This window comes from Podarcis pityusensis, assembly GCF_964106645.2.
Source record: "Podarcis pityusensis genome assembly, chromosome: 1".
Classification (NCBI taxonomy): domain Eukaryota; kingdom Metazoa; phylum Chordata; class Lepidosauria; order Squamata; family Lacertidae; genus Podarcis; species Podarcis pityusensis.
The window spans coordinates 71,017,172-71,042,368 of NC_138028.1; the positions used below are offsets into that span (position 1 = coordinate 71,017,172).

General features: G+C 41.8%; 1 protein-coding gene across 1 annotated transcript; it reads right to left on the reverse strand.

Annotated features, from left to right (window-relative positions):
* Positions 1 to 1,949: 1,949 nt before the first annotated feature.
* On the reverse strand, positions 1,950 to 24,132 carry COPB1 (COPI coat complex subunit beta 1). Its single transcript, XM_080975145.1, has 22 exons — positions 23,957 to 24,132; positions 20,655 to 20,806; positions 19,492 to 19,721; positions 19,002 to 19,171; positions 16,746 to 16,860; positions 15,681 to 15,773; positions 14,793 to 14,930; positions 13,929 to 14,048; positions 13,594 to 13,701; positions 13,270 to 13,416; positions 12,212 to 12,357; positions 10,536 to 10,632; positions 9,970 to 10,130; positions 8,267 to 8,387; positions 7,710 to 7,937; positions 7,395 to 7,574; positions 6,331 to 6,475; positions 6,119 to 6,238; positions 5,502 to 5,647; positions 4,871 to 4,960; positions 4,141 to 4,296; positions 1,950 to 2,279 (listed from the first exon to the last, which is right to left on the reverse strand). Exons 2-22 carry the CDS (start codon positions 20,743 to 20,745, stop codon positions 2,220 to 2,222), a joined length of 2,862 nt encoding a protein of 953 aa, XP_080831271.1. The 5' UTR covers positions 20,746 to 20,806; positions 23,957 to 24,132; the 3' UTR covers positions 1,950 to 2,219.
* Between the last annotated feature and the right edge of the window lie 1,065 nt (positions 24,133 to 25,197).

The following is a 25,197-nucleotide window of genomic DNA, read 5'->3' on the forward strand; positions in this document are numbered from 1 at the left end:
AAGTCGGAACAGTTGTTCTCAAGTTACAGAACAAAAATTAATAACCACTGGTGATGTCAATTATTTGGAAACGGAGAATATCAATATGAACAACACCCAGGTATCTTATCTACTCTTCCACCTCTCTTTATTTTACTGGCATATTGTGGAATGTTATTTGATCCTGGAAAGAACCCTTAACGACAACACTTGGTGAGCCCCCCCCCCCCCCCATCTCTACAGGTGGCAAGGCACTGATTAGTTCAGAGGCAATTCTTCATTCCTTCCTTAAATTACAAATCACATCTCACACTGTTGATGCATTCGTTTCCATAAATAAATGGACCTTACTGACTCACAGATGAATGCCTTCATCTGCTCCTCATGCCAGCCTGCTGACAGAACAGATTTATTTGGTACTCCGACACATCATAATTATCCTTTCTAAAAGCGACAACGTTCCTATGGCAACATTTGCATTTTAGTATTTAAGATCTCACGAACATTCCAAAGTGAGAATATGTGTGAGGAAGAGTACTGGGGCGGGGGGGGGGGAGGAAAATTCTGAGCTGTCACTTATGAAGGAGGTGGCATAAAAAGCCAGGTGCACTTGTCTATAATGTGAGATGTCCCGGCATATCTGGAGGAACACAACGAATTTCTGGTATGCACTTGCAGGAGAGTGTTTATCAGTTTGTTTTTACAGTGGTACCTCGCAAGACGAATGCCTCGCAAGACAAAAAACTTGCTAGACGAAAGGGTTTTTTGTTTTTTGAGCTGCTTCGCAAGACGATTTTCCCTATGGGCTTGCTTCGCAAGACGGAAATGTCTTGCAAGTTTGTTTCCTTTTTCTTAACACCGTTAATACAGTTGCGACTTGACTTCGAGGAGCAACTCATAGAACGCGGTGTGGTAGCCTTTTTTGAGGTTTTTAAAGACTTTGGTGATTTTTGAAGCTTTTCCAAAACTTTCCCGACACCGTGCTTCGCAAGACGAAAAAAATCGCAAGACGACAAAACTCGCGGAACGAATTAATTTCGTCTTGCGAGGCACCACTGTAATATGTTGGAAGTGATCTGATAAAATGCCATTGGAGCCTAACACTGAGACAAGGCATAGATTCCAATGGGAACCAGATAAGACTTCACAGGAAGTACCTTCAAGGAATGTACACCTAGAATTAAGAACCTAAAGAAATACCTCACACTGACATTTTGGCCTCGAGTACTGCTTTCAAAACTGCCCTGAATTTTTTTGTCTCTTAGAATGCATTGCTGGGTACAAGGCTTCTATTAGCCAGATTAAGATGCTTTGAAGCAGAGTGTTGGTGATTTTTATTAATTTCTTACCTGCCCTTCAGCAGGCTACAACAATTTTAAAAGACAATTTTTAAATCAATTAAAACAAATAATCTGGTGCAGTGCTTGGACTAAGTCCATTGCCCCCAAAACCTGCTGCATTAGACTTGTTAGCACCTCGTGTGGCGCTGGCCCCCTCCATCCTCTTTCTGCTCAAATTCAAAACATATGGAGCCCAAAATGTTCTGCACAAATTACTGTCTCTGTTATCAGCACCCAATAACCACATTGATCACAGCTTGATATTGCATCAGTAAACCAACATGTCCCAGGAAGGAAGGAAGCAACTGCCCTTAAGTAGGGATCAATCTTGATCATTCCCCCCCCCCCCCACACTTTTCATGTGTTCCTTCTCAGCTCGCTGCATGCATCTGATAACAGTACGTTGTTGACTTAAGAAAGCTCACCACAGTGTGGACCACTTAGGACTCTAAAAGATACCAGCATATGTTTGCCTTCTGAGTACTTTTTAGTTAACTGAGAGGCTATAGTACATATCCGCCATACCTTGGCCAGGTTGACTGAGAGGGAATATGGTTCTCAGGTCAAAGAAATATTCCCCATCTCTGAGAAAAACAATGCAGATTAAAGTACACACCAGAAGAGCCAGACTAGCAGAGAATTTGTTTATTTTATTTGAAATAGTACATAGAGAAGACAACATTACTTCTAGACATTTGAGAGAGAAAAAATGTAGATTTAGAGTTTTATCAACAATGATCTTGGAGTGATAAGTAAAACCTACAAATTATTTGCTGGAATGCATTCAGCACAAGAAGATCAGCTTCTACAACCAAAGAATATAGAAGAATACAAGATGTTCTGAATCCAACAAGCAAAATTCCAAGCATTTAACTGCAAATAATCAAAAGAATCTTACATTTATAGATTAGTTTTCTTCTGAGAGAGATTGATTTTGTCACCGAGACTGAGAGCCATTCCCTGCAAAAGAGATGAGAGATTAATGGGTACATGTCTAAATTAATTATTAACATGCAATAGAAACAATTTTCTCTATTTATATATCCAACCAGAAATAGCTGTCATTCACAGTTCAAAGCAGGGTTTCAAAGGTTAGGTCTGTTTTCTAACAGAATGCTGAAATAGCTATACTGCAGGCAACCCTTGATACAGAGGGAAACCTAAATCAACATTGGCTACTTCAATCTTTCATCAAATTAAATGCTGCCAGGACAGCAGCAGAGAGTGTCATAATTAAAGGAGGAATGTGTTACATGGAGAAGCTTTACTGGAGGGGAGGGGGGAGGGGATCTCAAAGGCAAGTTTAGTGGAGAAATACCCAGTAATAATTCAATTCCTATATTTTGATTGAGAGCAAATACCCACATTTCCATTCCCTTCCAGTAAGGACCATATTATTCGGCAGATTCCCTCCTATATGTCAGGCATTATAACATCATGAAGCGTGAGATGGGCAGAGCTTTGTGATATTGATACAATATTCTATTCTGCTCCTGAAGTGAGAAGGGAAGACAGCCCTTGGCTCTGGAAAAGAAGTTTCCTATCCCATTCTGGCTCATATTTTGCAAACTACAAAAGATTATTGTAAAGTGGTGGTCATTTTCATCATGCAGTGTGGGCAGATAGTTTTCCATCACTGCTTTTAATACCACTGTATGCATTAAGGCAGAGATGGGGAAACTGTGCTCCCCAGGAAGACGTGGTCCTTGGAAAAGGAAGAGAGCTTGGTGGAAGAGCATCTGCTTTGAATGCAGAAAACCTCAGCCCTGAAGCATTTCCAAGCGGGGCTCAGAGAGACTCCTGCCTCAATCCCTGGGGAGCCACTGCCATCAATGTAAACAATACTGAGCCAAAGTAGAAGGCAGATTTCCATGCTGGACTACTGCTCCCATCGGCTCTGACCATTGGCCATTCTGCCTGGAACAGACAATGAATTGGTGTCCAGGACCATCTGGAGGGCCAGGGGTTCTCCATCCCTGCAACATGCATGTGAATCCTCCTGCAAACTGCTTTTATCTTTTTTTCTGGATTCCTTCCTCATTTCATAACTCCCCAGCAGAAACCTCTTTTTTTCCCTTTTCTTTTTTTGAGGGGAGGTGGCAGTGGCATGGGGAACTGCAGTGAGGAAACTTTATTGCATAAGTGTCCTTCTGCTTGCCTAAGTTTTGGATGCAATCTTGAGCATTTCATCTCATTCTGAGATTTCTTAGCGATAAGATGCTCAAACTCAAATCCCCCCACAGAACTAAATAGTATGTGCTGGAGGCAAAAAAGCGCCACTTCTGTCTCTGACACTGCTTCTTCCATACATAGTTGAGACACAGCGGAACTTTTTTCTGCGGAAAATGCAGTTTCTATCAAAAATAGCTTCTGGTGCAATGCAAGAAGCCATTGTTAGAAGTGGACTTTGTTGACATTCTAGTATGTCCATGAAGGGACTGGATACATACTAGAATGTCAGCCAAGTCTGGTGCTCCTTGCACTGCACTTCTGAGAGTCGCCTCAGTTTCATGAGCACATTTTCCAGTAGACTGCGATGGTATTTACAGGTCCAAGAATTTGTCACACACCTGGAAAAGCATAATTTACAACCAACTATTTCAGACACCATCCTGCTAAATAGAGATTTATGTCTCAAATGTTTACTTGGAAATTCATCTTTAACTCTATTACAGGACTCAGTTGCCCGCTCTACCTAGATATCCTAACACGGAAAGACATTAACCCGATTACCAATTAGATAATATTAATTTGTAAATTTCAAACTTGCAACATCAGTTTGGGAGCTGACTCTTTGAGGAGACATATAAAATATAATTACCTGACTTTTTGCACGAATTCTTATGTGTCCGGTGACTGGAGCATCAGGCCCAAGATGAATGGGCTTTTCAATGCTGACATTTGCAAGGGCATCTTCTCCGAATATGGACCGTGCATACAGATTGGCTGCCATGAAGCCACAGTAACCAGAAAGTGCCTAGAAAGACAATATTTTATACACCTTTTACAAGGGCATTTTATTTATTTTTTGAAATTAACTCATCACTACATAGCATCTTAAACTACATTATTTACTTACAGACACACCTACACCCACCCTGCGCCTCATAAGGGATTCAAGGCAGATGGTGATTATTATAATAATTCAATAATAATAAATGCATGGACTCAATGCGGAGCTAAATTACACTTTAAAAAACCCCTCAGTTTCTAAACCCAAAAGACAAAGAGAATCATATAATCGCTTGGATCCTAAGTTGCTCTTCCATTTGTGCCAAATGTCCTTTCATTTGTAGCTCTTAGCAACATAACCCAAACGTCTCCCAAACCTCGGAAGAAAATTCTCCACGGGGGGGGGGGATTATAGAGGGCTGCTAATGGAAAGGGAGGTGGGAAAGCCCCACTCCATGAATGTAACCCGATTCATTCACAGAAGGGAAGTTAGGATCCAAGCCAATGTATCTGGGTAACAGAACAGATTTAAATTCAGTGAAAGTGGTTTTATTTGTGATTTGAGATCAGAGTTATAATTTATTAGCAAAAGGTATTACCTTTTCTGGAGTAAGGCACTTCATATTAGTTGACTTTAATATATGTTGCAAATATTCATTCAGATCTATTATATTTGTATTCACAGTGACCTTGAAAAATAAATAAATACAAGGACAATCATCGTACCAAGAACCTACAGAAGCTAAATTCACTCAAGGCTGATAAGATCTATGTGGAAGGCTGTTCATCTAACATGGAAACAGGGGCTGTTCTACCTCGTAACAAGTTCAGAAGGATTAGATAATACACCCTATTCTATTTAATGTGACCAAACGAAACAAAACAGCACACATTTGCCGTATATCTGAAAGGGTCCTGCACAACTCAAAAGCCTGTATTTGAAACAAATTTCAGCCCAAGAAAAAGTGTATTGCCATGGGAGGTGCACCTGAGCCAGAGTGGTAGTTTTTCTGAAAGCAGTACAGTAGCTCAGATGCAAAGACCGGCATGCGGTGTTCTGCATGTATACTTGGGCTCTTATGCTCCTGCAAATAGCTGCATATGTTCCCTAGAAAGCTGCTTCCAAGGGACAAAAACAACCAAACCATATCTCCCACACCCACACCTGTATGGTTTCTTAATAATATTCTATTTTAAAATGTGGATAAATAAAGGGTAGTGAGAGCTCACTTTGTTTTCCCATTCAAATTCTGCCCACATCTGACGGAACTCAGCATCAGTACAAGTAGCAGGCTGGATGTAATCCATGATGTCAATATGGATGTCACTGAGGACAACACAGTTTCTGTCACTAGCTGCTCCAGAAACATCATACACTAAAAGAGAGAGAGATTAGGAGAATGGAGACCATTACATAACTTGCAACAAATTTAAAGGTTGAATGAAACTCATACTCCTTCCAATTCAGAATGGAGACATCTCTTTCAAAATAGCGTTTTCCTAAAGCTAAGTTTGTAAAATAAATACAGTCACATTCTTATAAAATAGAATCAAAGCAACACACTTTTAAGACTCCTTAGTTACTGTATACTATCAGACTTGTACCCAGTATTGCTCAGTAATTCTAAGCAAACAATCAGTGCGGCTTTAAAAGGTAAGGTCCACCATCTTGATTCAAAATGGGGTTCAGCTGTATCCAAACATAAGACAAAAATCTGTTCCTTGATCTCAGAAAACATCATGCAAAATTTGGTCACAGTATCTTATAAGGTGTCCAAATGAATAGAGAAGAGACAGACAGACAAACAATATTCCAAAATCTATAGCAGATAATACAGAATACCTACCGATATTACCAAAAATTATTCCATTCTCAGTGGAAGCGACTTTCACATTAGCCTTAATATTGGCAAAATCATGTGGAGCAAGTGTCAGAGGAGATGGTTTTTCCACAAGCTTCAGATCACCTGTTTAAAGAGAGGATGCATAGAAGTTATCCAGGGGGAAAACTATTACCAGTAAAGCATTTTACATAATTGTTATATCTGTAATTGTTTACCTAATGTAGCTAATTCTAGTGTGCAATTCTGCAACGTATCACTGGTCTGGTTTACCACGAGCACATCCAATACAATATCATATTGGTTGACATGAACATACGCCTCTGCATAGACTGGATCCGAGAATCCTGTCAACTGAGTCACCTGCCAAACATAAATAGAGAGTTAGGCTGCAATCCTATCCTCACTTAAATGGGAGGAAGCCCTGTTGAAATTCAATGTGACTCACTTCTGATCAGAGAGGTATAGGATTGTGCGGTTAGCGTCTTAACAAAAAGCTGGCATACATTATTGAAAATGAAGCATCACTACTGAAAACTGCATTATTCCCTTACACTATTCTCTTCCATTTAGGTCCATAAGGAGATTTAAGATCTTCCACATCCCAAACCATTTCCGATTATTAATACCAGAACACAGCTACCCTCTCTGGCATCCATATCTTTCTGTAAACTGTACACTTGGGAGATATGTTAAATAAGACACTCTAATGAACTAATGTCATTTCTGTGTTTTGCCCAGTAAAAACAACTTATCTTGACAATTTCATTCTCTTCAACCACAGCAAGGCCCCCTAGTTGCACAGATTTTTCTCAAGGCTTTCCTCTGCTTGTTTAAAAAGGCAGCAAGAATCCCTACAGGACTAACTGCTGTAAGAATGCAACTTACAAGACTTTTCAATATGTTTTCTAATATCACAAGCCAATGTAAGGGTAACTGAAGCATTAACTGCCTAATTGGTTTGCTGCAGGGGAAAGTGACAAGAGTATGCCAGCACTGTGTCAATTGTAATTATGGGACTAATTCAGTGCTGCACTTTGTTGTTTGTTCCACCAGGGCATGCATTTCAGCTGTGCCCTATTCTGGAGGTTCACCTGACAACGCCCCGAGGGTATACTGGGGGAAAGCACTGTTGGCTCAAGAGGAAGCCTTCCGATTATGGGAGTCAAAAGCTGAATCTTGCCCTTTTTTTAATAATTAAAAAACAACAGCATGGAAAGTGAAAGGATTTCTTTTGCTTCAGTCCTAAGGACCGCCTGGGAAGACGGATATTTGACATCACCTTGTTGAGCTTGGATGCCAGTGGATCTGCAGCTTCTTTCCTTTGTGTGTTCCCCATAGCTGCTAGAAGACTCAGCTGAAACTGATCTTCCTTTGAGCTCATTTCATTTTTAGCAGTGAGTTGCATAAAGGAAATGGGATCATCTGGCTGAACTGTCACACTTCTCTTCTCAGACTCTTTCTGTGGTAAAGAGGAATAGGGATGAGTTGAGATATAACATACACACAAGGAACAACCCTCTGTTACCTGGGCTTTTTGTCAAGAGTCAGAGGCCTACAAAATGTTACTGTTACACGGGCAATTTTGAGCTCTCACCTTCTGCGAGAGCTTCTCCTCTTCCAGCTTAGCAGACAACATGTGAGAAAGGGACTGCCTGCACTCCTTGTTGAAGATGTCATTCATTAGCGGGGAACATTCTGAGAGGACCTTCAGGCAGAGAGAAATCCGATCCACGTCATCATCCGTTATTGGTTTCTTGGGAAGAGATGACTTTCCCAAATGGAGGATAGTAGCCATGAGCAACATCGCCTCAGCTACAAAAGACTGAAGGAGGGGGAAAGAGGAGAATATTAGGATGTGCATTTCGTTTTGAATTCCAAGAACTCAACACTCCCTCTTAAAAATAACATGCAAAACTCAATCAAAAATGGGGGACACAGATTATATCTGAAGCTGACAGCCGCAATTTGTTAGCTTGAAACTAAGTAGTACACCTTCACACAAAGCGAGCTGTAAAAGCAGTGAAGGTGCCTTGAGTGTAAAGAGACTGTCCAAAAGGTGTGATCTTCAAGTATCTAAGAGAGATGGCTGTCCTCTCACCAAGTTTCAGAGGCAGGAATCCCTTAAACACAATTCAAAGAAATATAACGTACATTTTGCTTCTTTTTTTCTTGAACCAGCATCACATAACGTAACGCAATCTTGGTCAGAGTTGTGGCGAGGGAGGCTGCGACAAAGAAATCCCCATCCAGCAAAAACCCTCTCAGTGGAGGCCTACCAAAAAAGAGAAAAGGGCAATCTAGAAACAGCACCCAACGTATTGCTTAGCCATGTGGCCTATGTGACAGACTTCAGAAACAAAAGAACTCATCTTACTGTGCCTAAATGTTTTGAAATCAGGAGGCTATGTGACAAAAGCAGAAAAGATAGCCTGAACATCTAAATCAAAGTGCCCTGTGGGCTTGTAAGCTATATATGTTTAAATGTTTACAACACTTTTTTATACAAAGCAATAAAAAGAAGGAAAAGTTATTGTGGTGCCCTCAAGATGTTGGACTACAACTCCCAGCAGCTCCTGCCAGCATGATCACTGATCTTTTAGTCTTTTAGTCACTGTGACTTTTAGTCCAAAACATCTGGAGGGCACCACACTGGCTGCACCTGATGTAACAGACTACCTATCATCCCACCCACAATAAACCCTCAAAATGCATAAGTACACAGAAAAGGGCAGGAATGGGGGGAGTAAGCCACGCAGGTTGACTGATACATACTCATCTATTAAGTTACTAATTAATTTAATGAAATGATGCATTTTCAATTTTTCCTTCCATACAGAAGAACAGAACGGCCAATAATGTTCCATATTGGATAAAAAGTCCGCCCCACGTTACTGGCTGGGACTGTAAGTACTTGGTGGGCTGTTTTTCTTGGGGGGGAGGGCGGTTATTTTTTTGTAAGCAGCTTTACCCAAGCTGCAAACAACTCTTTGCTTTGTGTCTATGCCCTGGGCCACAGCAACAAGATTCTCTTCTCTAATGATTCAGCAGGACTCGCTGCCAACGTGCAGATATCCCGTCTGAACTCAGTGTCTCCTGCCAATGATGTGCTTTCCAACTCCTGGCTGCTTGCTAAGAGAGAGAAAAAATCTCCAAGGAATTCTGTACTCTGAGTTTTGTTCCTTAAAAACTTGAAACAATATACTCAGCTCTGACCATATGGCAATAAAGGCACACCGCCCTCTTCTGTCCAATATTCACAGACAATAACTGCTGCAGTCTGTTCAAGCGTCATTACTGGAAAGTTGAGACGATTAGAGAGATTACAGGAACAGAAAGAATTGCATGAAGCATTATATATCATTTGGATTCTTTGTGTTCTTGTCCTTTAAGGCAGCTTTAGTCTGGCAACTGTGTTTTATACATATTTTCATATTTTGGCAAGTCATTACAAGCAACTCCTTTCTGGAAGGGAGAAACAAGGTATACATTTTTGTATAATAAAATGTATCACATTGGCAGACTTGTGTAAACATTGATTTATTTATTTTTAAAGATAGGTTTATATATACAAATATTTAAATCCCACTAATGCTCCTGCTGCTGTTGCACCATCTAAGCAGAGAAGTAGTGGGGATTTCCTTCAATTCTCTCTCCCCGCAAAGTTCCTTGGACCCCATCTCCCATCTAAAAAAATTGGGGGTGGCAGCTGTAGCGTTAATGGGGAAATCAGGGGAAAATCAGCTCCGCACATCTTACGTGAGTGGACACCTCCTGCCAGATCTAAAGCCCCTGTACTCACACAAAAGCACCAGTTGTAAATCATCCACTGCTAACAGAGGCAAAAGCCAAATCACCTGTCTTCTTCTTTTTTGGCAGGTCTGGAACTGCTAAGAGCACTCTGTGTAGCATACGTTCCCATTTCAGTAACCAGTTTTTGGGCAGGACCCACAGTAATTTCCTCCTCAGGCTTCATCTCACCAGCTTCTTTCTTGATTTCAGATTCTACTATTGGGATCTGAAAGATTAACAATGTGACTGATAAAAAAATTAACAGCATAAACTTCAGCCTGGAAGATGGGGCTATATTCTCTCAGATGCCCCAAAGAAAATAAACTTAACCAATCTCCTCCTATACGCACCACCATATATTATTTTCTTTCTTTCTATTAAAGTACTCTCTGTTCCATTAACTATTAATGAAATGATGAATTATTTCAATACGATTAATCTTTGATTAACTTGTTCAGCAGAAACTACAAGTTGGTATTAGCATGGTATTGTTTTTCATTTGTACAGCACATCCTCAAGAAACCACCAAATGTAACCAATTTTAAAATCCTGTGGTTTTCAAAGGCTTATTTCCCCCCTGAAATGTATAAAAACAGAAAAATGTGTTTTGATTAACAATACAGACACCTACCTCTCCCAGTGATCTACGAACTTCTGTCATTACGCTCTGTATATCTTCCTTTGTGCTACAGTATTCTCCAAGGATCCAGAGGGCTCCGCGATAAATTCTATAAAGCACAAATAAATAAATAAATCAGCCTTGCAATTTTATACAGATAATCGATGCAAACTGCACCCTCATACATTTCATGGGCACATCAGTCATTCCGGCTCAAAAGGATTAAGTAGCCTACAAAAATTATTAGTATTTGCTTAGCAGAGGCTCAGCTATCCACTGATCTGCTTACCAGATATATGAACTGCCAAAGGTAAAGGAGACGAGTGGAAGAGCATCCTCCTCCCTCCTTCACTCTTTCAGTTACCACTCTAGATTTATTTCCCAGTGGCAGAAAAATATTGCAGGAACAGTAAAACTGCTAACAAAGGCAAAAGTCTAATCACCTGTCTTTTGGGGCACTATTGTGAATGCAAGGGCTTTTATCTGGTAGGCATCCACTCATGGAGGAGGCAGGAAGGTGAGAGGAAGTGGGAAAACAAAAGACATGCGAATGGGCCAAATCGTGGCTTCTGATTGGCTGCAGGAAGTCAGATGTTCGGGTTCCAAAAGAATGTTCACAAACTGGAACAATCACTTCCAGGTTTGTAGCGTTTGGGAGCCAAAACGTCCGAGTTCCAGGGTGTTTGGGATCCAAGGTACGACCGCATCAGTAAGGTAAATTTTGGACAGATTTCCATCTGCACAGGCGTTGCAGCTTCCCATATAGAATGGTACTCCCTGTCCCTGGGGGCTCTTCTGGGGGCTCTCCTGCCCCCCACTCCAAGCCATGGTTGGGAGGTGTGGTGGAAGTAGGAGGAGAAAATCCCTGCTGTGCTAGCAGACATCCTCACACAAGGCTTCTACTGATGCGGCTTGTTATGTGTCATAGAATTGTAGAGTGGGAAGGGACCCTGAGGATCATCCAGTCCACCCTCCTGTCCCATATGGGGATTCAAACCTGCAACCTTGGAGTTATCAGCACCATGCTCTAACCAATAGCGCTATGGCTTCAAATGTCAATCCCACCCAATAATTTATTTAGAAAAAATCACATGCTGCTGTAGATGTATGTAATGGAAACAGATTAATTTAACTGCCCAATAACTTCAGATTTATAAAGGCAACACAAGTAAGTCACATGAGAGTAAGAACGCTGCATTTTTGGCAGTCTATCAGATATACGATTTATTTTCACATCTGTTCAGAGGCACACAAAAATTTGAAGGCAATAAAATGAATCCTTATTAAGCATTTTAGCCAAAGTCATACGTGCCCACATCGGTTTCCTGAACTCACTTCTATTTTAACAACTTAGAGCAGGGGGTGGCAAGGTTTACCTCGCCTGGGCTGTTTCACTCCAGCGGAGATCCCTCTATGGGCCAGATCGCGAGCGCACATGCCCACGATTTCCGGCATCAGTGTCTGCGCAGACGTGATTTCTGGTGCCACAGAAGCGAGTCCCCGTGCCGTGTTGGTTTAGCGCAGTGCGTGGGGACTCGCCGAGCGGGCGGCTCGTGGGCCGGTTAAACGACCCCCGTGGGCTGCTTGTAGCACATGGGTCTTAGGTTGCCAACCCCTGACTTAGAGCACCTAAAACCTTTAAATCCAGGTGGTGAGCAGTGTCTACTTGAGGTGTAAGTTAAACTTACTTGACAGATTTAATACAGTGGAACACTTCCAGCATCTTCTCCACAATAAGTAGTCTGAGATTATCAAAACGCTGGATGGCTTCACGCACAAACTCCAAGACATCAGCAGCTGCAGCTTCATTATAATCACTGAGGAACTCCATCAACTAGGATGAGAGTGAACAAGTCACACAACTTGAAAGACATCAGCACCCCATTAGCCAGATCAAGAACTAGAAGTTAACAGGATTTGGATTGACTGTACATGTGCAAGAGTGCTTTAGGCGCAACTATTTCTGTAAGACACAGTGCACGGAACAAGGTGGCAGTTAGGTACAATTCAACAGCTGCTTTGCATGCATAGAGGCCAATAGCTGCCCATATCATATGGAGTGATATTCAACAAATGAGTCCCTTCAGCAGAAGCCCTGTGCAAAGACTTCTGCTTGTGCAATGGGCTCCCCCCCCCCAATTCCCCCCCAGGCAACTGGCTCAGGGGTTGGGGTCAGGGAACCCTTGGAACAACATGGTGGGAGAAAAGGGGGATAATTCCATCTGGCAAGCCATATTGCTTGCACTGACAGAACTATCAGAACAGCATAATATTGAATTCTTTCTAAAGACTTTAGTAAACTTTGGCCAGAAGAAGAAGAAGAAGAAGAAGAAGAAGAAGAAGAAGAAGAAATCCTAGGGACCTCAGTGCTTTCTGACTCAATAAAGTTGTTCTGAAGCTTTTATAATTCAAAATAGAGATGACAAATTCTTGTTTAAACATCCACAATGTTGTCTGGTTACTTTCTGGCAGTAATACAGTTTGTTCTTCCAACTACAGTTCCACAAAAATAAGAACCTCTTCTCACATAACAAAATTATGAGAATTTATAATAAAGTGTGTGCTTTAACTAATAGAAAACAACAAACTGGGAACAAGAATAAACTTATAAAGGGGGGGGGACCAATCAGGGCTACAAGAAAAGTAGCTGAGAAGGTAAGCGACTATTAAATATTAAACAATTATTGCAAGCTAAGTGTAACAAAATTTGTGTAACAGGAAGCAAAATGTTGACTGAGTTGCTTACCACAGGAATGACATTTGCAGCCATATCAGGGAACCGAACGCTACAGGAATGTAATGTCCGAACGAGCAACTGTCTGTATTTATCAGTATCTTCATGCTCTGTCACATTATTTGTTTTAATTACTTCTTTCTTCAAAACAATCACCAGCTAGACAAAAGCAAAGCACAAAACAACAATTACATTTTTTTTAAAAAAGGTCAAAAAATTAAAGCTAAAGTATTATGTAGTTACTCAAAATTAAGCTAAAGTGAATTAAGAGAGACTTTACTCAAACATTAACAGGTATAGGATTCAGCTGTGGGGGGAAAGGAACATGTGTTTTACCTCTTCTACATTTCTGGAAGATACAAGATCGAGAGCCAACTGTAAGGTCTTCTTGCGCACTTCCAAGTCTGGAGTACTCAGAACTCTTAGTATGTCCATTACTAGATCCTGAAATAAAATACACTTTGTTTGTAGGCGTGGGCTACTTCATTTCTGTGCAATGTGCTGTTTATATTTATTTCTATTTTACTTTATTTATTTAATCTCTATACCACCCTTCATCCAAGGATCACAGGGAGAATTAAGATATAAAAAAACCAAAAATGCATAACACAGTTTTAACATACAACATACATTTTGTTGTATAGCTTTGAATTTTGGAAAACTATGCCTACCTGCAGTACTCTTTCATGGGCTGGGTGATCCTTGAGTTCAATCAAGCGGTCCAACACAATGAGCTTCACATTGTTGTCACTTTCTTTAATAATCAGGTCAATATAGCACTGAGCTGCTGCCTTCAGTTAAAAAAAAGAAAGAAAATGCTTAAAACATTCCAATTCGTGATATAGGAAAAGAAGTTGACAAACAAATTAGGTGCAAGAACACAAGTTTTTCTAAATCAACAGGAAATTTTACAAACTAAGGAAGATGGGCAAGCCTGCACAATAATTCTGAGCACTTGAATTGATTTGCCTGTTTGACATTCTCTGGTAGTTTGCACGGATATTTGTGGCACTATATTTTCCATTAAATCTTAGGCATCAGGATGAAATATGGTGTAAACATTCAGAAAACAATTGTATGTATATTTCAAGTGCAAAATGCAGCTCAACCTTTGCATCCATTTCTGGGGGTGGGCAGGATGCAAATACGATGCTATACTATATCTCAGCTGAAGAATAAGATACTGGAGTGTTCTATTACCATGGTACTTTTGGACAACATACAGTTTGAAGTCCTTCTAACTTGGCCTGTTCCTGACTTAGTACAACATCATGGAATTGCAAAATGGTCACTTTGTCTCTGATCACACAGTATGCTCAAAATGCTTTCTTTAAATTATAAATTGGATAATGGTTCATCCGATGTTCATATTCATGTGCCAATAATCAATGAACAAAGCAGTACCTTGGTGAGACACTCCTAAACTTTACCTGCTGTTCCAATTCACAAGCCTTAAAATGCCTTAGTACCAAATGCATACTGATGTCCAAGACACTTAAAAAAATGTTTTGATGCGTCACAATACGATGCAGTACCTTGATTGCTGTTGGTGCACTGGAAAGTGTAACTAATGTTCCTGCTGCTTCATATTTTACTGCAGGGCTCGACGATTGCAGTAAATTGTAGATACAACGAATAAACCGAGCTCTTTCTGATGGATTAGCATGGCAAACCTAGATTTGGAAATGAAAGATGCAGAAGCAATGTTCTCTTGCTGAAGGAGGAATGGATTATCTCTTTTTTTAAAAACACCCCCCCCCCCAACTGCTTAGTTCTCTTATTACTACACTACAGCTGGTTGTCAAACACCGGGGAAAACCTTAACGAACGTACTAACCATACAAACATTAGCAGTACCAAAATGAAGAATATCACTGATACAGAAGTCTTATTCAAACAACATTTGTTTCTAAAAATACACCAGTTTGAATCTGATAAACTACAATAACTCTGATTTTGGAACATTGCTTTTTTGTCCTCTCCTCCTTGCTACAGCTTCCAAAAATCGCTTCTGTGAGTTGGGAGACAATCATATTCAACCTGGGTGACTACAGATGGAAATGAGTTTTATCAGAAATCACAGAATCCTATTGTGTCAGTGCAAGTGCCTTCTGATTGCACTTGCATCCAGCCTATCATCTTTCCATCTGATGATGTGGAATCTGGCACACAAAACTGTAAAGGTTGTAAAGGTCTATTGTAGACCTACTAAAATGAATGGGCATAACTAACTTAGATTCATTAGTTTCAATGGATCTACTCAGAGCAAAAGCTAGCTGGAGACAACTCTCAGTTACTAACACATTTGTTAGTCCTTAACTTCTATTTCCCAGTGTTTGCAACAAACGAGCTGAGGCTCATTTAATTTTTTTTAGAAACAATTTCTTTCCCAATGAAAGTTGAAAATTATTTATTTCCTGTACCTTATAGATCAGTTCCACAATAACAAGTTGTAGAATATCACCAAATGTCTGGACTTGGTCAATACAGGTACTCAAGTAATCCAAAGCACGATCCTTCAGAAATAAACAAAATAATTTTCACATTTGAGTTTTGCCATTTCTCATTATAATCCTAGTAGTATATATTCATTTTTACATTTTATATCCTTTCAGTTTACCAGGGACACTCCAAATTACAGCAGGTAGTTTTATTTTTAGTCATATGTTGCCATCTTTGTATATGGATGACACTTTAATAAAATAATAGGCTCAAGAGGCTTACAATCTAGAAAAAGACAAAATGGAGACAACAGAAGGAAATGGAGGTGGGCAGGCCTGGAAGATAATGCGTATATTAAAGTTACACATACTTAGGCATACTGGGAGTAGGAGACAGTGCCAAAGGGATCATTGAAAACCTGTGTTTTGAAGAGGAATTTGAATAAAAAGAGAGAAATGGCATCACAAAAGGCATTCTGGGAGATGTTTCCAAGCATAAGGGGCAGGAAGGGAGAAAGGGTGCAGTTGTTTGATGAAGCAGGAAACATTTAGACAGCTTGGGGTGATAGAGCTGGATGAGTGAAGGCAAGGTAGGGATATGCCTCTTAAATTAAAACACAAATTCAAAGTGTTGGTGCTGACCTTTAAAGCCCTAAACGGCCTCAGTCCAGTATACCTGAAGGAGCGTCTCCACCCCCATCATTCTACCCAGACACCGAGGTCCAGCACTGAGGGCCTTCTGGAGGTTCCCTTGCTGCAAGAAGCCAAGTTACAGGGAACCAGGAAGAGGGCCTTCTCGGTAGTGGCACCCGCCCTATGGAACACCCTCCCACCAAACAACTACCAGACTTTTAGAAGACATCTGGAGGCAGCCCTGTTTAGGGAAGCTTTTAATGTTTGATGGACTATTGTATTTTAATATTTTGTTGGAAGCCGCCCAGAGTGGCTGGAGAAACCCAGCCAGATGGACAGGGTACAAATAAATTATTATTATTATTATTAAACATAATTCAAAACCAAGAAGAATGGGGGGACAATTATTTTTACCTGATCAGCATGAATAAGCATCATGAAGGCATTTCTTTTGCAACTTGCATCTTTCTCATTCACAAGAAAATCATGGATCAGTTCAGGGGCATCAGGTATAAGATGCTCAAAGTTTCTTTTAAAAGAACAGAGATTAAGATTACAAATGTAATGCTCAATAATGCAATTGGATTAATACCAAATGTAGATGTAGCCTTTTGAAGAAAAGTTAAAGAACAATTGTTCTGTGCTCAATCTTTATATTCAAAAAACAGCAAAAGAGGTAAAGTTCTTTCAGTTGTTTTATCCAATGCCATTTCTGCAGGGTTACAATTACTGTATTTTTCGCACCATAGGACGCACTTTTTCCCTCCTAAAAAGCAAGGGAAAATGTGTGTGCGTCCTATGGAGCGAATGCAGGGGGGGAGGCAGGCGGGAAAAGCCTGCAAGAGCCGCACACAAGCTCTGTGCGCTCTTGCGGGCTTTTCCACAGGAGGGAGAAGGGACTGACTGGCCAGGAGAAGCCACGGTCTCTTTAAAGGGGTTGCGCGGCTTCTGCGGGCTTTTGCGAGAGGTGAGGGAATTCCCCCACCTCCCAGGAAAGCCAGGAGAAGCTGTGCAGCCCTTTTAAAGAGCGCGCGACTTCTGCCAGTTTTGTGGGAGGTGGGGGAATTCCCCCACGTCCCAGGAAAGCCAGGAGAACCCGCAATCTCTTTAAAGGGCTTCTGCGGCTTCTGCGGGAGGTGAGGGAATTCCCCCACCTCCCAGGAAAGCCAGGAGAAGCCGTGCAGCCCTTTTAAAGTGCGTGCGGCTTCTGCCGGTTTTGCGGGAGGTGGGGGAATTTCCCCACCTCCTAGAAAAGCCAGCAGAAGCCGCGCAGCCCCTTTAAAGAGCGCAGGGCTTCTGCGGGCGGTGGGGGAATTCCCCCACCTCCCGCAAGAGCAGGAAGAAGGTCTGCGAGAATCGCACAGGCTGCCTGCAGCCTGTCCACTGCTCCCAGAGCTTGGGGGGGGGGGGGAATCGTATTTTTTTCCTTGATTTCCCCCTCTGAAAACTAGGTGCGCCCTATGGTCAGGTGCGCCCTATGGTGCGGAAAATATGGTATTTGCCTTTCCTGAAAGCTTGTAAATAGAGAAGACTACTAACAGGGTAAATCTGTAACATTGTAATTATAACTTAGCTGCAATTCATGGGCTACACACCAAACTCCTAACAATCATGATGGCTTCAAACCTTTCCTTATGCACTGCTTGACAAACCAATTTGAAGAGTTTCAAAACTATAATATGCTGCAAAGAAAAAAGCCACATAGAAAGGAGTTCCATGGATTGCAGCCTCAGTTTATTTAACAAGCTATGAACAGTTCTGTTAAGTCTCATGATTTTATTTTAGCCTGGTTTACATTAGCTTGGACCAAAAAGTAAACTTAAAATAAGTATTTCTGAAAATGAAGTTAAATGCTCCCAATTTCTCACAATGGCTCAATGCCATTTCTTAATTAATTTGAATGATAGACTGGCTCACAAGTATTCCGCATAAAAAGCTATCAAAATTATGGTCATTAACTGTTTTTCACCAGAACCCAGTGTGCTATACCCCTAGCTCTGCAGGTCTGTGTGTACTTGTAAAGGGGCTTCTGGACAGATTGGAAGACAACTGTGGCATCCTGCTTGTGCAATGGACTTCCACTCATGCAAACATTACTTTCCCTTCCTCTCCTCCCTCCTGTGTTCCTCCAAAATCTGCTGAGAGCTACAGGGAGGAGGAGAGATCACACTGCATTCATTGGTGCAACACTGGATTTCATCCATTAGGGTCAAAGAAACAGGACTGCTTTCCATACTTGATTTAATTTCAGCGCACACAAAACTGATAAAGTCCTTTCATAAGTAACACTCCCATGCAGCATGTGTGAACAGTTTAGTAAAGGCAAAATAAACCAAACCAAAAAGTATTTAGAAATATTTCTCTGCTAGAAGTAGCAACTGAATTGGGATGTAAAATCCGCAATAATATAAAAACCACAACAGATACGAATTATGAATTCTTCAAGCATTTATTGAAATAAGATTTTAAGTCGGTGTTTTTAACAGGTGATAATCAAGCTTAATTTTATTTGAGCATTATATAATTACTAAATAGCTTTAATGCATTAAGAAGGGGGAAATATGATGAGCATCATTTTAGGTTGTCACCTCCCCGCCCCCCCCCCCAAGATACAGCATAGCTATGTTCCTAGTCTGACAGCTGGGACTTTAGTAAATTTGCAAAATTTACCTGTAAATAGTGTAGATTGCAAGGACTGCATTCCTGCGCACATAGCTATGACGATGTTCCAGACATGCACGAATAGCTGGCATCAATGGTTCCAGCAATTCTGCTTCTTTAAGCTTGCAAAGGAAACGGAGAGTGGATCCTCTGATGAACTCGTTTGGATGTTGAAGATCCTGAAACATCAAAATCAAGATGATATATTTATTTGGAAACAAAGTACAATTGCATTCTGGTCTCCTTACATCAACTAAGTCTACTAAATCTGAACAAAATAAAAATCAACTAAATCTGGACAAAGGCAAAAATAATCCAAAACTGAAAGTCATTTTTACAATAAAACCACATCTTGGTCCAAAAGAACAAGACAAAAACATATTCCACTTACAAAGCAGGATTTTTGGATATATGCTATAGCATTAGGATGGTTGATTACAAATTGCGTTGATTACATATTACGATTCTATGCTACAAGTAGAATAAATAAAAGATTAACCTTTCTGTAGGCATCACAAACAAGGATCATTTCTTGCAACAGTCTACCATCTGGAGTGGTCTTGGGAACAATCTCCCAAAATACTAAAAGCAGTTTTTTGATGGTGTGGTCCTGAAGTGGCAGCACAAACCGAATAATAGTCATCAAAAGTCCTGGCAGCTTTTCACCATTTAAAATCATTATGATTACTTTCTTCAAGGCCTCTGTCTTAGATTTCACATCTCCTTTTTCTGTTAGACAAAAGAAGCTGCGTAAGTTACATTAACCACAAACTATGATAGAAGAACATTTTTTAAAATGTTGTTGCATTACATACTATCATTCTGAATTTCTTGTTCTTTATCCTGCTACTGCTACATTTTGTTACGTGATAAACACTACAGAGGAGGCTTCTACACTTTGGCATAGTAAACCGTAGCCTTTGCCAACCTGGTGCCCCCCAGATGTAAGCCCCAGCCAATATGACCCATGCCGGCTGGTGCTGACTAGAGCTAGAATCCAAAATACCTGGAAGGCAACAATTTGTTGACGGCTATTTAATTGTGTACTACTCCAACCAAAAGAACACACAAGTAAAGGGGAAGGGGAAGCATTTCTGGGTAGACACTATTGGGTTTACACGTGCCTCACATTACTCACAATTCAATTTAGGCAAAATTCTTACATACAACCACCACACAAAAGAATGCTTGAAAAGTTCCCATATGGTGGCTCCTCTATGCAGTGGCTGTAACGCACAAGAGTTGCATGCAATAGAACACACACACACACACACTTACTCAGCAATGCCTGCACTTTTGCTGCACTCCACTTTTTCAGTAGAGCTGCAACAGAGTGCAGAAGAACTGAAATTTAACTCATCATTCATCACTGTTTACTCTGCAACATGTTTACTCCACCTCCCATGTTTTGCCATGAGACCTTATGTATTTCCTCACACTGATGTGTGGTCTGTTAACCATTTTAGCTGCTACTATATGCTTAAATTAGTTTGTTTCACTTTTTAAAGGCTGTTCTACAGCATTTAATGTTTAAAATATTTTCATTTCATTTTTTTCTTTCCTAACATTTCTCTGATTGCCACGACAGCACAACAGGCAATAGAATATTTGAAATAAATGTACATACAACTATAAAAGTATGGTCCAAAAAGCATAACTTACCCAAGTCATTCTTTAAGCTCATTTCAGAGGGTGGCTCCGAGTCCATAGGAACAATGATTAATGTATAGCACACATTTTCTGCAGCCGTCATTTTGTCTCTTTATCAAAGTTCTCTTAATACAAGAAATTTTTTTAAAGATGTCTCACAAACTCTGGAAAAGAATTCCAATAATGAAGTTACCATATTTTTCGCTCTATAAGACGCACCAGACCACAAGACGCACATAGTTTTTGGAGGAGGAAAACAAGAAAAAAAAAATTCTGAATCTCAGAAGCCAGAACAGCAAGAGGGATTGCTGCGCAGTGAAAGCAGCAATCCCTCTTGCTGTTCTGGCTTCTGGGATAGCTACGCAGCCTGCATTCGCTCCATAAGATGCACACACATTTCCCCTTACTTTTTAGGATGGAAAAGGTGAGTCTTATAGAGCAAAAAATACGGTAATTGATTAGTATGCTTCTACTGTAGTCCATAAGTTGCCATAAAAAATTCCCACAAATATCTTCAAGTCTGCATTTTGTCTACTGTACTGAGGCCTGCAGGACAATGTACTGTATTGAAAATAATGCAACAAATGTGCAAATATTTGCATATTTCAAGGGGAACAGTGCAGCCTTGTATTCAGGCATAGGCAAACTCGGCCCTCCAGATGTTTTGGGACTACAACTCCCATCATCCACGACCACTGGTCCTGTTAGCTAGGGATGATGGGAGTTGTAGTCCCAACGCATCTGGAGGGCCGTGTTTGCCTATGCCTGCTTGTATTTAACAACTCTCCTGCTGGCCACAGTCATCCAGGAATGCCATACAGCTGAGGCTAGTAACTTTTGTGGGCTGATTTACAAGTCTAGAATAACCTCAACAGAACGCTCACATGTACTAAAGCTTCAGTCCCATATATGTCTATTCAGCAGTAATACTGCCCCATTAGATTCAGAGGGCTGTACTTCCAGGTGTGTATGAGATTGCAGTCAAAATGCAACAGAACAGAACAGAACAAAATGCAACAGAGTAGAAAGTGTTTTTTAAAAAAGCAGTATCAATATACAGTATCCAGTTATCCAGTTCTCAATTGTTATTTAGACATTCCAGATGCTTAACTACATTAATATAAACCCTTCTAGTAAAGAATACATACACAATAAGGGCCTAAGAAAACACAGTTGGCTGTATAGTCACTAAAATAAGTGGACACTGTATCAGCAAAATAAAGTACCAAGTGCTTTATAAATTTCAGTGCTAGAATAAAATTCATGCTTAACCTTTGATGGGTTCATGAGCACTGAGACATTATTCATTGAGCAGTCAAATGCCAAACCCCAAGTTATAGCCAGTGGGGAAACAACCTTTTGACAAAGTCCATCACTAAAAGCTCATAAACTTAGCAGTCATGGAATTGGAGAAAAGGTACCCTTGCGGATGGGTAACTCCTTCAAAAATAGGAAGTGCAGGATAGGTACAGATTGTTCTCAAAATGAAATGCAGTATGAAAACACCCAAGGTTCTGTATTGTGATATTTGTTCATAAACGATCTGGAGACCAGGGCTAGCAGGAAAAGTAGCCAAGTTTGCAGTTGACACCAAATGATTCCACATGGTGGTAGCTCAAACAAGTTTTGAGGTGTAGCAAAAGAACTTCTCCAAATGCAGTGAATGCATTTGCACAAGATGGCAAATGAGATTTAGTGTAAATAGATTTAAGGTGATATACATTAGGAGGTGAAAAAATCTAGATTCACATATACACCAATACAGCATACATTGATGGGAAGCAACCAGACAGGGGAGCTTGAAATCATGGTGAATCGCTAATGAAAACATTGATTATGTGCACCACATCAGTAAGGGAGAATTCCATGCTAGGGATTATTAGGTAAGAAACTGATGACGAAGTGATCTGTGCAATAAATCCACAGTGTAGTCATCTCCAGAATACTGTGTTCAGTTCCCACCCACTTGAAAAGTGGTCCTCACAGAGCTAGAAAAGGTGCAGAAAAGGGGAAACAAGGCTATCAGGGAATTTAAGTAATTTCTCTACAAGATTAGGTTTAAACTTAAAAACAAAAGAAATTAATACGGTGGCATATAACAGAGATTTATAAGATTATGCATGGCATAAAAAGAATGGAAACTTTTCTATTTTTATGCCTTCTCCTATAACAAAGACTCACTCAGTGAAATTGATTGGTAGTGGATTCAGAATTTTAAAAGGAAAGGACTTCTTCTTAGAGTGACCAATTGGTGAAAAAACAAATCACTCCCACAAATGAAATCACTGGGTCAGATAGTTAAAAACAAACACACACAAGTGATATTGTAGAAAATTGTCCTCATATTTTTAACCAAAAAACACAGACCCTCTTCTATGAAACTCACAACTACATACATGTACATGGATAGGTGAATCAGTAGTTCTCACCCATGGCTAACAAATGCAACCTCCATGTTCAAGGGCAGCATGCCGCTCAATGCCAGCTCCTGGCAAACCACAACGGGAGAGGGCTGGTGCCCTCATGTCCTGTTTGTGGGCTTCCTAGAGGCACCTAGTTGGACACCAGGAGAAACAGGATGTTGGACTAGGGGCAGGTCCTTGATCTGATCCAGGCACAGGCAAACTCTCCCCTCCAGATGTTTTGAGACTACAACTCCTATCATCCCTGACCACTGGCCCTGTTAGCTAGGGATGATGGGAGTCCCAAAACATCTGAAGGGCCGAGTTTGCCTATGCCTGACTTCTTAAGTCACTCAAAGAAGGACGCCTGTGCACACCAGAGCCAACGAAACAGCTTTCGGGGCCAAGATTCTCTTTTTTTAAGTTGAAATCAAACTTCCAACTTCTCCCGTTCCCCCGGTTTTTTTTCTTTTTTAATCTCCGGACTAAGCTACCTGGCAAAGAACTGAACCCGGGTGTTTCCAAACCACTCGCTGCCCACCGACCCAGCAGCAACGAGGCGCCCCTCTTGCGCCCGTTTAATCCAGGGGGAAATCCCACCGCCGGCTCCTCCGCCCTGGGAAGGCAGAGCCGGACTCCCGACCTGAGGCTCCTGACCGACCCCCGAGTGACAAAGAGGCGCCCTTCTGCCTCCCCCATCTTGGCTCGGCATTAGGCCCAGTCGAGGGATTTGGCGCCCGAGCCTTCCGTGAGGGCGCACGTTCTTCCAGCGGGAGGCTGGAGACGGCAGGGAAGGTCCTTCTCCGCCTCACGACGACGCTGAAGCCCCTCAGGAAACTCGGCGGGCCCCGACGCTCGGCGCCTCCCCGGCATCCCTTTCCCCGCCCGCTCGGCTGCCCCGCTACTACTAACCTCCCGCGGCTCCGGGTCGCTTCCCCTCGCTGGCGGTCCCCGCTGCGGCCTCGGAAAACGGGCGCTGAGGCTGCGCGGCCGCCGTCTCGTCGCTTCGGTAGCGGGCCGTAGCGGGTCCTCCCCGCCTTCCTGGCTCCTCCCGGCGGCGCCGCTGCCTCCTGCAGCTGACGTGGAAGCACTCGGCGCGCAGGGCCACATCGATAGTACGGCGGCCCGGACGGGACACGCCTCCTCCGCCGCTTGCCGAAACGCGCGTTCGCCGGAGGCGGGGAGCTGAAGCGCGGCCTCTTCCGCCTCACAGCGGGTCGCCGTGTCCGGGTTGGAGTTCAGCTTGCGAAGGCCGAGGCTGCTTCCTCACCCGCTCCTGGGAGCAGGACGTGGGCGCCGTCCGCCCTAGTGGCGGAGGGGCCGTTACACTGCGTGGCATTCAGTGGCCCCGCGATAGGGCTTTCGGGTTTCAGGCGCCCGTTTCTTTCTAAGCCACGGATGGGGAACTTCAGGACCAGGGGTCAAATGCAGCCCCTCTCCATCTCGGCCGTGGGCCTCTTTCCCAGGCCGTGTACCAGTGCCGGATTTACGTATAAGCTAAACAAGCTATAACTTAGAGTCCCACTCTCTTGGGGGGGGGATTAAAGGGGGGGACTGGATGTACATTTCCAAAATATAAGATAAAAAACAAATAAAATAAAACCCACATACAGCAACACTGGGTTGTGTTGTGTAGGCTCCTATTTGTTATGTGCAAATGGCTTTAGATACCTATTAGGTCCATAAATTATCATATAGCATATATTCAACACAAAAAACAGTGGCAATTTGTTGTTGACAAAGGACAGCTGGACATCTAAAGGACCCCATTACCTTCAGTAGCTTAGGGCCTCATCAGACCTAAATCCGGCCCTGCGTGTATCCTTCACCCCAAGGAACACCCCTTATCAGTCTTTGCTCAGCCTTGTTTGTGGTAGCTGGAATGGGTCCCTGAACTCTGACTGTGCTTCTTGCTTGCCTGACAGGTTGTGTGAGGGTGTGGAAACTAGGCTAGGGTACAAAGGCAAAATTCACATCAGTTGCCCCATCCAACACAGGCATACTGGCTCAGGGAGGGGGTGTTGCCTTGAACTGAAAAGAATTCCTGACAATGGCCTTAGGTTGCAATCCTAAAATGCTTTCTAGCGTAAACCACATTCAATTCAGTAGGATTACTTCCAGACAGACACACATCTAGTATCCTATTCAAAACC

What these genes read in the sequence shown, in the direction of transcription:
- COPB1 (XM_080975145.1), bottom strand. Translation starts at nt 20,745, where the DNA reads ATGACGGCTGCAGAAAATGTGTGCTATACATTAATCATTGTTCCTATG. An exon ending in CTTCCAGAAATGTAGAAGAG is followed by an intron (nt 13,417 to 13,593) that starts GTAAAACACATG and finishes GCTTTTGTCTAG; the next exon opens with CTGGTGATTGTTTTGAAGAA. An exon ending in GAATTCGTGCAAAAAGTCAG is followed by an intron (nt 2,280 to 4,140) that starts GTAATTATATTT and finishes TCTCTTTTGCAG; the next exon opens with GGAATGGCTCTCAGTCTCGG.